The 14717-nt window shown below is 37.1% G+C and overlaps 1 protein-coding gene across 5 annotated transcripts in view; it reads left to right on the top strand.

Annotated features, from left to right (window-relative positions):
• The window catches only part of STRN (striatin), a 74519-nt gene that overhangs the window by 18976 nt on the left and 40826 nt on the right, over positions 1–14717 (top strand). For all 5 annotated transcript variants that reach the window (XM_080408928.1, XM_080408927.1, XM_080408926.1 and 2 more), the window contains exons 3-5: positions 3458–3531; positions 6695–6773; positions 8732–8896. In XM_080408928.1, coding sequence (XP_080265054.1) covers positions 3458–3531; positions 6695–6773; positions 8732–8896 — 318 coding nt within the window. The remainder of the gene's footprint in view (positions 1–3457; positions 3532–6694; positions 6774–8731; positions 8897–14717) is intronic.

Raw genomic sequence — 14717 nt, 5'->3', positions numbered from 1 at the left:
GCAAATGGAATAAGCTATATTCAGAACTTGTATAGAAGAGAACTAAGTGTCTTGTGAGAAGTTTCATGGCCTTTGATTGCAGTATGTGTAACTGAATGGTCAAGGCTCTCCCTTCTAGTCTTGGAGTCTGAGTTCCGTTCAGCCCGTAGTACGCTTTAGAAAGAGTAAGCTTGCCTTTCATACCTATGACATTTTCAGCTGTGCCGTAAGTGAGTTTCTAATAATAAATCTCATACTTGCTGCCTGAAGATGTGTAGAAAATACTTCCTTGATGGACTGTTAGCTAGCTATACTGATTATTTTATTTTTTTAAAGGATATGCCTCTGAACTTTAGAAGCTGACCATAGCTGAAAGTGAGTTCGCTGGTTCAAGTACTCTGACGTGATTTTCATGTTCCTGTTTCACATCTAACTGGTGCCTTGCTCAGATACCTGAAGTTATACTATTTGATTGTAATTAATTCCGGTTTGAGTTTGGCATTAGGTGTTTTGCCATTTTATGCAGGTAAAGGTCTATGTCTTTTTGTTTTTAACTTTGCCAGCAATATTCAAAATAAGGATTGCTTTTTGGGATTGTCAGCTCTTCAATTACCTGTCTTTTGTTAGGACATGATTCTTCTGATGTATCTGTATTTTTACTGGTCTCTGCTTGTGATATACAAAGTTAAATCTTCTGAAAGATGGAAACCTAGTCCAGCTTGGCCTGAAAACAAATTTAAGGGCCAGTGGTGTACAAGACCATGTAATCTAGGTTATCCTCCTGAAATAAAGAAGAATAACAAAGGCTTTAAAAACGGTTGTGTTATGAGGAGGAACCAGTTAAAAATACCTACTACTAATAGTTTAGAGTGTGGATAGAATGAATAATCTTGCTTTGCTGAACTGATTTTATAATGCCCTTAAGGAGGGGGAAAATCTTGAATAAGAAGAAAAGGATATTACTGTTGATTTAAGAAGGAAAGAGTTTTTAAAAATGAGCATACGCAGATATAACAGGTTGAAATAAATATACTGAATTTTAAAAAAAAATGGAGGCGGAATTTTTGAAAAATTGATTTTGGAGAAAAGGAGAGAGATCCGAGGTACAGGAAGGATACATGGAATAATCCTTTCAGTTAACCTAGTGAACAGTTTACTTTGGTTCTTGGGGTGAAATTACTGACAAAACTTTGATAAGAAAATTTGTGAATGCATAGAGCATAATGAAACTTTTATATAAGATCCATGAGCTAAAAGCAAATGCCTCATCCCACAAAACTGACTGAAATTATTTGCTCGAATTGAGTAGAGCACAGTATAGGTCACTAATCCAAATTAGAGTATTAGTATTTGCTCACTTATGAAGTCAAATCAAAATGGATTAAACATTAGGATCACTTGAATTGATGACTGCATAAGACTTGGAAAATTTTGACAGTGTAGTGTTTAAAGTTGGTGAGGTAGGTTAGTAACGAAATAGAGGATTTCTTAGTTTTTAATTAGTCATTTTTAGTAGTGATGGTAGGGGGAAAAGTATTACTTAGCATCGGTATTTAATAATAATGAAATTCAGTTGTTTTACCAAGGTAGCATCTCTCTGCCAGTGAGGTGTAGGAAACATATAACTGAGAAAGGAAAGATAAATGTTTTGATTGATAACTGAGAAAGGAAAGATAAATGTTTTGATTGAGTGTGCAGCTTCAATTTCATTCTATTTGTAGTAATTCTTTTGTGTATCAACCAAAATGTTTATCCTTCACTTATGGCTGTTAATACATTTCCAGTGCAACCTTTCTCCTTTCCTTGCTGCTTGCTGCTCAGCTGAGTTAGAGCTTACTGCTGTAGCTTTTGAGGTGGAAGTCAGTTCCTTCATCTCTCTTTGTTGCTACACCTAAGGGGCATTTCTTCACGGTGCTCTTATCCTTCTCATCCAGAATTAAATGTTTATTATAATTAAAATGCAGGTGGATTAGTAGAAAACTAGTACTGTTGATACTGAAGCCTAAGAACTACGAAGCAATACTTCCCTTAGCACCATTTTGTTAGGAGTAAAAGAAAACAGTAATGTGGTGACGATGTCTGAGAAGCAATCGAGAGGTGCAGGTAACCTGGAAGCATTATCTACAGTCATTCTTGATACAGTCATCCAAGCTTAGTGAGACTTGCCTCATACATGAAGTGTTACACCCATTCACGTTTTTAAAAACAAATTTTAAGTGAGGGTTCCCTTGCGAGTAGTGGAGCTAATGAAGCTAATGTTGGTATATGAGGGCTGGGACATTTTTTCCTTTTTTCTTTCTGTCTTTTGTAGCCTGTATCTTGCCACTTTACACCTAGCTCTGTACATTTGAGTTGGAGCTGTGTGTGTGTGTGCTGTTTGGTCATCTTGCTACTGCCAGGCTGCAAGCCCATCATTGCCTGATTTCTTCCCTGCCTTTCATTCAGGGTAGGAACTAGTTATTATAAGTGCTGCTTTTCCACCCAGTTATGTTTGTCTACAAAACTTTATGGGGAATCAGTTTTTTTTGACTCATCTAAATTTTCATGTTTGGCAGAAAACAACTGTAGAGACAAAAGTTACAGTGAGCGTGAGAGAAGGGGGGAACAGATTGAAAAACTGGCTAAGGCTTTCCTTGCCTCGTTTTCTCTCTTATTGTGTTACAAGGCTACTCTAATGGATCTTTAAAAACTTACAGGTGCATTTTAATGCTGTATTACTGTGACATTATTTTGTCTGTTTAAAAGTCTATAGACACTGATTGTATAGGATGAAGCTTTTCAAATTAAAAAGCATTTCCGTTTTTCTTCTAGCTATTCTTATTGTCATCATATATCATGCTTGGTGGGGTTTATTATAGTGGGCCTTCGGTAGGCGAAGCATTTTTGGAAGGGAGGTCTCCATTTTTGGACTTGGTCAAGTGGCAGATCTAGCAGCTTTAAAAGAAACTGGTATAGATGGGCTGCTGTCAGTGCTAATTCTCATTTAGAGTAGTTATTTCCAAGGGCCTGATGCTGTTGGAAAGCACAGCATTTTGAAGAATAAAACTAAGGTTTACTTAATTGAGCTGACAATATGAAATACAAGGTAGAGGGCACTGAACTGAGATGGATAACAAGAATGTTTTGTAGTGATGGCTAAAAGGAAAAATAAAAAGTGGGATGGAGGGGGGAAGCAGAGAGTAGCCCATGTCCACAGGGAAGGAACCTTTTCTGTAGCAAGAATATTTTACAAAATCTGCAGTCTGCCGATCCCTGTTTTTCATCGGTATTCACTTTGCAATTACATGTCAACCTTGGAAAAAACAATTAAGCAAAACTACATATATGTAAGTCCTGAAATTACTTGTTTTGTTTTGTTCCTAGCCTAGTAGAAAGGAGTGGCTTTTCAGGTGGACAGGTGACATTTATATGCTTAGAGATATCCTTTAAATGTGCTAGTGTGCTAATAGTTTTGTGTTTGTTTTTTTTTTACTTTCAGAGCTAAATATCACAAATTAAAATATGGCACAGAATTGAATCAGGGAGATATGAAGCCACCAAACTATGATTCTGGTAAGAATTTATTAATAATGAGTTCATTACTGGCATAAAAGCTTAACTGTGGTTTGTGCAAATGCTGGCATGATAGTGTGGATAAAATAAGCCACTTAAAGGAAGAGTGGGAATAGAGATAACTAATAAAGACTGTATTTTACTCTCGTAAAATCAAAAATACATGCTAATGCTCTGAAATTAGTCTAGATTTAAAAAAAAACCAAACCAACAAACTTCTCCTGGAGAGAATAAGTTTTCTCTACCTTAGTAATGTGCATGAATGTTTTGGAACACAAGAGATACTAGATTTATAATTACAGAATCATTTTATCTTTGAATAAATCTTCTAAATAAAAAGTTAATGTACAAAAGATATTAAATTTATAATACATAATTTTTTTTTCAATCACCTTGATGCTATTCTGGGAGAAAAAATAATGAAAAGTGCATATTAGACATAACTGAGAGTTTGAGAGTGGGAAATCTAGTTACAAAATTCCCATAGTCGTTGAAAGTGCATACAACTAACTTCAGCACTGTGCTGCGAGAGGACAGTTTCTCACCTTGGTCTCTGGAAAGTTGATTTTTTTTTTTTTTCTAGAGGTTGCATCTTCTACTTCACACAAACAGTTTTAAACACTAAACTTGAGGAATTAAGAATTTAAATCACTTCCTTTCATCCCCCTCTCTCTCTCCCTATCCTTTCCTAAAAAGAAAAAACACAAGTGTGTGTGTCTGTACAGAGATCTGGTTATAGGTCAAGACCTTGAAAGAAGAAGCAGGAGGTGATGATTTTTGTATCTCTGTCCCCTGATGCTCCTACTACAGCGATGAAACTAGAACCACCTCTATATGAAGGAAAACTATAGAAGGTCTGCAGACCTCAGCTCTGACGCTTGGTTTGTGGAAAGGATGGTCTGGATTACTGTCATGGCTAATTCTTATCTTCTTGAATTCAGAAGGTCATTAAAAAACCCCAAAGGAACAAAAAATCCAACCCTGTACAAACTGATTAAACTTTGCACCAGGCTTTTCTTGTGCAAGATATAATGAATTTTTGAGAAATATTATTTCACATTATTATCAAAGTTATTTCCTTAACTGAAGCAATAGTATAATTTGGTGTTACTAACTGGAAGACCCCAGTCTGTATCTGGAACACTAGTAAACTTTGTTGTGATCATACCAAGATCATAGACATCCTTGGTTTTTGTGATTTCTCAGGATGCAGCTGCAGCGTGTTGCTCCGGTTTCCGGCTAGGGAATGTAGAACAAGGCCTGGCTTGCCCAGCAGAGCCATAGCCAGTGCATTACTTCTGCAAAGTGAACATTAGTGGAATTACCTTTTTTTACAGTTCCACTATCCTGATTTAGCCCGTTGCATTCTATGTATGTAGCTGTCAGGAACGTGCACTTTTGTTCTATATCAAATCTGGACGGATTAAAGATACACACTTACAATAGAAACTTTGTTATCATGCTCCTTTGGAGTTGCCTTTGATAGATACTTAGATGTCCCTGTCTTCTGTGTGCCCCTGACCCCAGCCCTCGTTTTTGCTGGCCCCTCAGGAAAAAATGTGGAAGTGTTTCTAGTTCTTCCAAATGGGTCCCTGTTGATGGTTTTCTTTATGATCTCTTGGAGAATCAGTAGAGTTCAATCTCCTGATAAAGGGATGCTTTTTTAAAAAAAAAAAATAAAAAAAAAAATTGCTTGTGGTATATTCTGCTATTATTTGCTTATAATGTGAGTCCCTTCATTCTCATCTGTAAACCACTGTTACCACTAGTGGTCATCAGTTTTGAGGGTGCTAAGCAAAAGAGAATTCTTGCCTGTAGATGTACTTAATAGTGCCTTTGGAAGAAGGGAATGTTCAGGCGGGTTTGCCCTCAGTCATGTTTTAATTCTTATAGACTGAGCTTTGGTAGCTGTGCATTGGGTCCAGCTGTGTTCAGTTGTTGTCAGAAAATCATTATGCAATTGATTATTTCCTGTGGTTGCTGTTGAATGGATTTGTGAATTTGAGACACAGACAATTCTTATGGCTCTCCTTGCATGTGAATTCTGATTCGTCTTTTATAGCTTCTTTGGGTGGGTGACAGTTTTTTTGTGTGTGGTCTCATTTCAGTTCTTTAAAGGTAAATGACTTCCCAGTAAGGACAGCAGCTTTCCCACATCACCTATCAAGTTACTCAGAGGATTATACCACAGGTTTTTCTGGTTCTTAATTTTTATTTACGCAAGAAGGTTGTTCATTCTTCAGTGTTTGAACCGCAAGAGTTTCAAGTTTTGTAGAGGCTTTCATAGATAATAAACCAAGATCTTTTATCTTGTGAAGCATGTAATTATGTATCTCCTGGAGGAGAGGAAAGAAACCCCCACCATAATGTAGTATGAAGCTATATATGGAATAAATGTATAGCTATTGTTGCCAGAATTCAGATAGGTTTCTCACCAGAACAGCCACTTTTTTTTTTTTTTTTTTTTTTTTTTTTTTTTTGTGGATTTTCTTGGACTAATGCTCTTTGGATACAAATTTATGGTTCTGGAAAATGTAGTGAAAATTTTTCAACAGCTTTTCAGGTTAAAAAATAAACAAATAACCCTTGTTGTATTTTTTTCCCTTCCACAAAACTAATACAAATATGGATGAATTTAAATTTGATGTGAGCAGGTCTTGGTTTTATATTGAATAGTCAAATATTAAGGAAGTTGCTTGGACAGTAAGTTGTAAATAGATACCATGCTGCAGTTGCATTTGATATTGTTAGCAGATAGTGTTGTTTGTATTCAAACTTAAATTGTGAGCAGCAGTTATATTGGAAGGTTAATGCAAAAATGGAACTCCAAATTGTCTGTGTGATTATGTGGCCTGAAAGAAAAAGGAGTAAGATGGGGCTTTTGGATATGAGACAGAAGGGAAGACACTGATGATCAGTGGAACTTGCTCTTGTACAGTAGGATGTACGTGACAATCTTTATGTGTATGTAGTACTACAGTTACATGTTATGTGCATTTTTTTTCTCTCTTGATTGTTTGTTGGCACTTTGAATCTTTTATTCTGTTATTAAACTGTTACTATTCATTTTAAGACAAATTACATTTGCCTTTTCAAGTGGATGGGCATCTTTTTAAAAAGCAGGATAAAGAAAAAATGTTTGTAATTAAATAATCTTTTCCAGATGAAGGGAATGAGACAGAGATTCAGCCAGAACAAAACAGTCAGCTAATATGGAAACAAGGACGACAGCTGCTAAGACAGTAAGTGTTGAAAAAAGAACCGGAATAACAAATGCAAGGGAAGGAATCTAGTAATGAAATGTGATGATGGTGGTATTTGATTTTTGTTGTTGTTTTTGTTAGATTTCTCTTTCAAGAAAAGCTAGTATATGTGATGAAGTTTATTCAACTTCTGCCCTACTTTTTGATAGGTTTTTGAAAAATTTTAATACTTCAGAACTTCAGATGAGAAGCTTTGTCAAATCACAAACACCTAATCTCCTTTGCTTTTCTTTCACTGAGTGTAGTAAAACAATCTGCTTGGGAGAACAGTAGGTCATGACACCTTGCAATTCTTTTTGCAATTAAAAGCCAACACACACAAGTAATTCTGTTAAGAGCTATGTAAAATAAAAATAACTGGTGTTGGAGCAGGGTATATTTTATTTTAGCTTGCTTGTGGTGCAGAAAAGACTTAATATCCAGAAGACTAGATTTTAATTCTCAGTTCATCTCAATGAAGCAAATATCTGTTAATCTAAACTAGTTTTTGAATTATGGTCATAATGAATTAATTTTCAAAATACTTGGTCACAGTTTTACGTAGGGTTTTTTTTTTTGCCTTGGTAACAACCCTGGATTCGAATTGAAGAAGTTGCTTAAAGACCTCTTATCAGAGTGTTGCTGTCAGTTTTTTCATGCGTTTGCCTTGTCCCATGTGCTGGTAGTTAGATTCGAAGATCTTCAGCTAGCAAAACTCTTGCTTTCTAATGTTTTTTTGGTGTGTTACAGAGGCTTAAATGAGAGGAGACAGTAAAAACAGTCTGGAGATTACATTAAAGGACCTTTTTACAAGGAAGTACACAAAAACTAAATATGTCTGTTGGATGGTACATGCTTTTCTTTTACAAGAGCTCAGATCTTCACATGTATATTGAATAAGTGTAAATAAGTGGTCTTGATTTGGAACAATGATTATGAAGACGAGTAATTCCTTTTCAGCGCAGTTCATAAGCAAATGTCACAGTACTGAATACAGAGTGTGTATTACTGACGGACTCTGTTTTGCCTAGGTGACTTGTTTAATTTTTGTGTAGTCAACAACCAGTATTTCTCTCCTACTGCATGTCCTTTAATTTGTAACAGCTGTTATTGTAAAGTAGCATTTCCCTTCTTCAGAGTCCTCTACAATATTGACCATTAAATCAGGCCGGTGCTCCAGAGAAGAGAGTGGTATTAACTCCATATTCTAAAGGAGAGGGCAGAGACCAGTTTTTACTTCTACCCCCACCCCCCCTTCATTATTTTCCCGTGTTTCTTCCAAAAGCAATATGGCATGTTGATGAAAGAGCCAAGTGTAGACCTTGAGATTTTCATAGAAACTAGTCCTGGATTCTTGCTGCCCAGCCCTTATATGCAAGACAAATCAATATTTCGAAGGTCCATTGCAGAATAAGGAAAAGGCAAGACAAAGATTTTGTCAAACCTAATGGGTTATAACAACTCTTACTAGTAGCTACAGCTACAGAAGTTGTTTAATACTCTCTGTTTTCTATGCTTCTGATAATGCTTGCATACGGAACATATCTGGTACTTCTTGTAAGGTTTCATGTGTAGTTTCCATGTGTTGAAGAATAAAATGACCATGTGGTACATGCAACTGTGGTGATTTTTATAAGCCAGTTATAAATATTTTAATTGAAAATGCTTTTCCATCCATTTTAGTAAATGAATGAATAACGTATTGTATAACCTCTGACTGCTAGGCTCTTTGATTTTTTTTTTTTTTTTTTTTCCTCCCCAGTGACTGTAGAGGCTGGTACTGCAAGAGGCGATTCCTCTGCAGCTGGTACAGGATGATTTATAAGCATGTTTCATTAGGACAACACTATACTTTGCTAAGCTAAGGGGTTGAAGATGAGTTTAGGGAACAGTTTTCATTTACTGTTCTGATGAAGTGAGATGTGCATTGAAGATTAGCATGAGTTCTGTTCCTACAGGTATCTGCAAGAAGTGGGCTACACTGACACGATACTGGATGTGAAGTCAAAACGAGTACGAGCTTTATTGGGCCTCTCGAGTGATGCTTCAGAGAAGGAAAACAGAAATCAAGAGCCAATGGTAAATGGCACAGAAGGCCAGATTAAAGAAAACGCAATGATTGGGTAAGCATCAAGACGACATTGTTATCTTTCTGCATAAGTGCACTTAATGTTGTAGAACAAATTTTTGTTTACTGAGAAAATTTCGGGATTTTTTCCCTAGTTGGATATTAGAGCAATTCTAACTAATTTTATTACATTAAGCAATAAGCATGGAAGTAACTGGTAAGAATCAAAGTTTAAAAGCACCATGAGTTTTTTTTCAGTTGGATGCAGCAAAAAGTCAAATTAAGCCTCTTTGAGATATGATTGCTAAGTGGTTAGAGGTCACCATTGTTTCAAGTTAGCAGTTTATTTGTATTGTTGGAAACTACTGTATCGATTACAGGCTTTGCTCTTCTCGTCTGTGCTGACTGTGACATGATTATCTGTATGCAGTATAGGATTTTTTGACTGGATCTGAAAAACAAAGTCACTTGTTAACATCTGATTCCTGTAAGTTTTTGATTTTCCACTAGTGGATATACGTGTGTATATGTGACTGAAAAGCAAGGTATTAGTTTCTCTTTTTCAATTTTTCTAGTATTATGAAAAGTCAGCCATGGAGACTAAAAGCTTGTGCTTACTTTTGCTTTTAAGTAACATTGAAAATGTAATAGGCTTTTTTCTGTTTTCTTCTCTTTTCCATGCAGTGTTTAATAAATAAAAAAAGTAAGTTACATATGAAACTTAAGTGTAGAGGCTTCAGGACTACAATCTGTTCTTGTTACAGATATTTTAGTTACAGAACTTGAAAAATTATGAAAGTGATGCAAAAGTTTTTGAACAGTACATGAGGTAGTCTTCCCAGTAGTTTCTGGTGCATCAGCAAGCACAGCATTCCTCAAAGATTCTCCATCTCTTTTCCTTTTCTAAGCTGATGTGGCAAAATTCAACTTTTTTTTTTTTCCTAAGGTCTAATACTGTTATATGACACATTCTCTCTTAAAAAGCATTTGTAAAATTTCATTATACTTGGCAGATAGCTGCAGCAACTTCAGGCCAACAAGTTATGTAAGGGCAGAAGTTCATTATTATGTAATTAAATTCAGATGAAAATGAAATTTTCCAGTGAGATGGAAAATTTGCATGTATGAGAAAACCCACAAGCTACTAACATATATTGTGCTGCTATGTAGTAGGCAAGCTGTGTCGTTTATGTACAGCAGCTTTGTTATTGAAGAACAAGGAATGCTTGATAGATTACAATAACAATTTTAGTTCACTTGCTGGTGAAGGGGTCACTTCTTTTCAAGGGAAGTGGGTAAATAAAGCTCCTCTTCTTACACTTTAAAATTTATTGAAATATTTTTACTTTGGTTTTGAAACAGATGGATATATTTATAAGGTAGTTATTTGATGGATAAAGTGGTTGCCCAGTGGTTTTGATATAGCAGTTTTGGATACACTTGCATTTATTTCCTGCCTTCTTGCTTTCTAGGTAGATCTGATATTAGGTTTAACACTTTGTAGTCTACCCTGTCGCTGAGCATACTTACTGATGGAGAAAAATGAGCTCCCTTCCATTGTGGCTCTGCAAGCTTGCCAGCTGCAAGGCTGGTCAGGCTGCATCCTTTGAGAAACTGTTTTCATCTCACTTGTGATGCGTAAGATGGCAGACTGTATTAGAAAGCTTAGGGGGAGCATTCTGAAACATGATGTGCAAGAAATGACTCCAGGGTTTTACAGTGGAAGAATTTTCTGCTGATCTTATTCAACATAATCACATTAGTCTTCACAGGTGATTCTGAGTTTGTGTATGTCTGCCGAGTTCTCCCTCACTGAGAGGGAAAGATTGGGATTTTACTCAAATTCTTTGGTCAATCTGAGTACAGGACTAGCTTTCAATGTTGTGATTCTTCTGGGTGTTTCAAGTACGCTTTCAGACCATCCTTTTCAATTTCCTGTGCAGGAAGCATTTTGTGGCTTTCTTCCTGGCAGAGACTGCCTATTATTTAACAGCTCTATCATCTTGTGCTATTAGATACTGTAAAATGTTAACACCTCTATCATGGTTGAACTCCGGCCAGCAACTAAGCACCATGCAGCCACTTGCTTACTCCCCCCTGGTGGTATGGGGGAGAGAACTGGAAGAATAAAAGTGAGAAAATTCATGGCTTGAGGTAAAGACAGTTCAATAGGTAAAGCAAAAGCTGCACACGCAAGCAAAGCAAAACAAGGAGCTGGTTTACCCCTTCCCATCAGCAGGCAAGTGTTTGGCCATCTCCAGGAAAGCAAAGCTCCATCCCGTGTAATGGTTACTTGGGAAGGCAAACGCCGTTGATTCCAAATGTCTCCCCTCTTCCTCCTTATTCCCCCAGCTTTATATACTGAGCATGATGATCTGTGTTATGGAGTATCCCTTTGGCTAGTTCAGGTCAGCTGTCCTTGCTGTGTCCCCTCCCAATTTCCCATGCCCCTCCAGCCTTCTTGCTGGCAGGGCCCATGAAACTGAAGAGTCCATGACTTAGTATAAACATTACTTATCAATAACTAAAAACATCAACGTGTTATGAACATTATTCTCATACTAAATTCAAAACACAGCATTGTACCAGCTATTGAGAAGAAAATTAACTGTATCTCAGCAGAAACCAGGACAACCTCACTGTTTCTATGGCATGTGGCACTGTTCACCTGCTCCCGGCTCCATCGTTGCTTGCCTCTGTGATTTTGAAGTGCTGCTTTATGGCAAATGCAAAATCAGAAATGAGATGAAATGTTATTCTTGAATAGCTCATACTTACCTGTTAACTGCCTCATCTATTGTCAGCATTACTTAAACATGTATAGAACAGCTTCTTTTTGAAGAGTATTGGCTTCGAATAGGTGACTAAGATTTAAGGCACATGGATCTTGCTGCTGATCCCAACTGGAATTCTTACTTAGTGTTTGAAAACTTAATTCAACTTTTTTCTAACCGGTTGGCAGAACTGGGAAAAATTTAGGTGGCTCAGCTAGATTCTGGCTCACAGTCAAGGTAGGGGCACTCTTCGAAGTAACCTTGCCTGTGCTAGGCTCCTTACTGGGGGGGCAAAAGGACTGGCAGTTCTTTTAGCAGCCTCTTGTTATTTCTAGCATGCACGTAAAGTGAGACGAGGACTGGGGGCCACAGAAAGCTTGTATGGTTGGAAGGCGTGCAATGAACAAGTGCCCGCAGTTTGGTAGTGATAGAGGAGGAAAATTATGGTGAGAGACTGGAAGAACAAGAAACTGACCAAAACCATAGCGCAGTACCAGGAAGTTTAAGGACTTACGTGCATGGGTGCCAGGACCACCAGAAATTGGGACAGTTGCAAATTAAAATGCAGATGGGAAGGTGCTCTGTGGCTATACATGTACAGTAAAACTCCTTGAAAGAGAAGGCTTTGCTGTCACTGCAGAAGCCTGTGAACTGCTCGAGCCAGCACAGTTCAGCAAATTTTGTGGTTCAAAACATTTAATGAACATTGATGTCAAATGTCTTCTAGCAAGGCTGAGGCTAGTGGTCAACCTGAAGATGTTTTAGTTACATTTGAAGAGCAGAGTGCTGGACAAAATGTAATGCATGGAAATTAATCTAGTCTAACAAGGAATACCTCTGCTAGAGAGAAAACACAACTCATGGAACATTCGATTTGTTTGATCTTGGAAGAACTGCATAATATTGTGGACCCAGCTGAGACTGGATTTTAAGTCTGACACTTAGAAAAATGTTTACATGGAAGGAAGAATGTGAGAAGTGGAGTATGGGAACTGAATAAAGAGAAAGCTTGTGAGTGAGAAACAATGAAGACAAATCATTAGCAGTTTGGAAAGAATGTGAGTGAATGCGATGAAGATAATATGCAATAGAGGGGAAAACAGCACAGTGAAAAACAGAAGGAAAATGGATACAATGATGCATTTCAGGAACAGGAAAATAGAAAGCACATTAGCTTTACAATTCCTTAAAGATTTCTCAATATAGCGATGTAAATTGCAGAAAGAACAGATTGGCTTGGCTGAATGGCCTGCTGTACAACTGGACACTCATGTGATAAGTCCCAAACAAAATAAAAAAAAAAAACAGTATTTGATGCTTTTATGCTGCCATATGGTTACCCTTTCGGGAGGAGAGAAGGGGGAAACAGAAACAGGAAACAAAACTTCCGTTGTTTTGACTGTCATTGGTAACCAACCAATACTTTCTCAGTGAAATGAAAGTGGTAGAGAACAAAACAAATTGGTATTGGGAGAATTCCAGAATGGAAAAGCTGCTGTACTTCTCAGCATGGTTTGATTTTAACACAGGTTTTGTGTAAGCCCATTGATCTGTGTATAGTGCTTGTTGCTGCTACTCGGCAATATCTCTGATCTACCTGTGACTGTACTGACAACAGCAGATGCCCACACTTCTCTACTCTCTCTTTTAAAATTTTATTTCATTTTTATTTTTTGGAAGTGCCTTTGATTGTTTTAAGGGTAAGTCCTGGCATTTTTCCTCTGACCCCAGGGATGTGTGAAGTGTGTGCTTTGTGGTGGGTAGAGAGGATGTTTCTCTTCTGCTGAGTGCTCACTACATCTTCTACAGATTTTTACGAGTTGTCTGTTACACCAGTTATAACTTGCTGTCTGTTATACCAGTTACACCTACTTCAACAGCTGGGGTTTGGACACTCAGTGCTGTGGTACCAACAGTAAGTTGAACCTTTTTATAGGAAAGGCTGGTGAGAATGTTTGGGTTGATTATTATAAAGTTGCTGCTGTTTGCTTTGGTATGTAGAAGCATACAGTAGTTACTGTAGTGCAAATACTGAAGACAATAATATTTATTTGCAGGAGACAATACGTAACTTGCTAAGCTCCAGTCGTTTTAGAAGATTGTCATCTGGTCTCTCATACCTTTCAGCTTAATTTTGTTTATCTTAAAGGCCTGCAGTGATGTCAGAGAAGCCCTCCCCCCCCCCCCCCTTTGGGTTTTTTTTCTTCTTTTGATACAGTGATGAACAAGCTACTGTTGTCTGAAAGTCTTAAAGCGAAATTGGTTTCTCTTCATACTCTGTTAGGTGAAGTAGCCTCAGCTGATATGTGTTACTAGCTGGTACATCTGTGGCCAAACTTTGTATTCTTACATTGCCTATTTATTTGCTGATGTACAGATCCTTTTGAAAACTTTAGCACTCAAGACATCATGTGGATTTTGAATGCACCCTGCAAGATTCTGATTCCATAAACGAAATGTTAATATGACAATCTGAGATAGATATAGTCCTGTTTCCACTTATGTCATGGAATTTAAGAGAATCTGTTTTCAGTTTCTTCAATCAGCTCACTTGCATTACCAAAGATAAGTACCACTTGGCATGATTGGACTCAAAAATAGATACTAAAATAATAACTTCATAATAATGATTGGAATTCTTAACACCTGGAGTGAAAGAAATGGGTCCTTTCCCCCAGAAAATTGAAACAAAAACGAAAGCTTGCCCGCAAATGTCACTTGTAGCCTTGAAAATGTGGAAGTATTTAAGTGTCTGGGGTTCACTTATTACCTCATTTTTAATAGCTTTATCTTGCTGACTGAAACCTAAACAGTCCAATTAGTTTACCTTCTTCAGGGTGTGTGTTTGACTGCTATTTGATGTGAGTGGAAGCAAATATAATAAAGGAATAGAACTGGAAAGGAATGAGGGTATACCAGGTATATACACACACATATATATAGGGATGTGTGTATATGTAAAAACCAATATAGATAAATTATCTAAGTTCTTGCTAAGGGTTTGGTTATTAGAACTATGTTTAAATAGAGAATAGAAACTTTTAAAAGAAAAAAATATCCTGAATGATATATCAGTCTCTCTTTGAAACTGATCTACTGCCC

This window comes from Falco punctatus (genome assembly GCF_963210335.1).
Source record: "Falco punctatus genome assembly, chromosome: 12".
In the NCBI taxonomy this organism is placed as follows: Eukaryota; Metazoa; Chordata; class Aves; order Falconiformes; family Falconidae; genus Falco; species Falco punctatus.
Note: the sequence above shows the minus strand (reverse complement) of the source record. Positions and strands in the feature narration are given on the sequence as shown.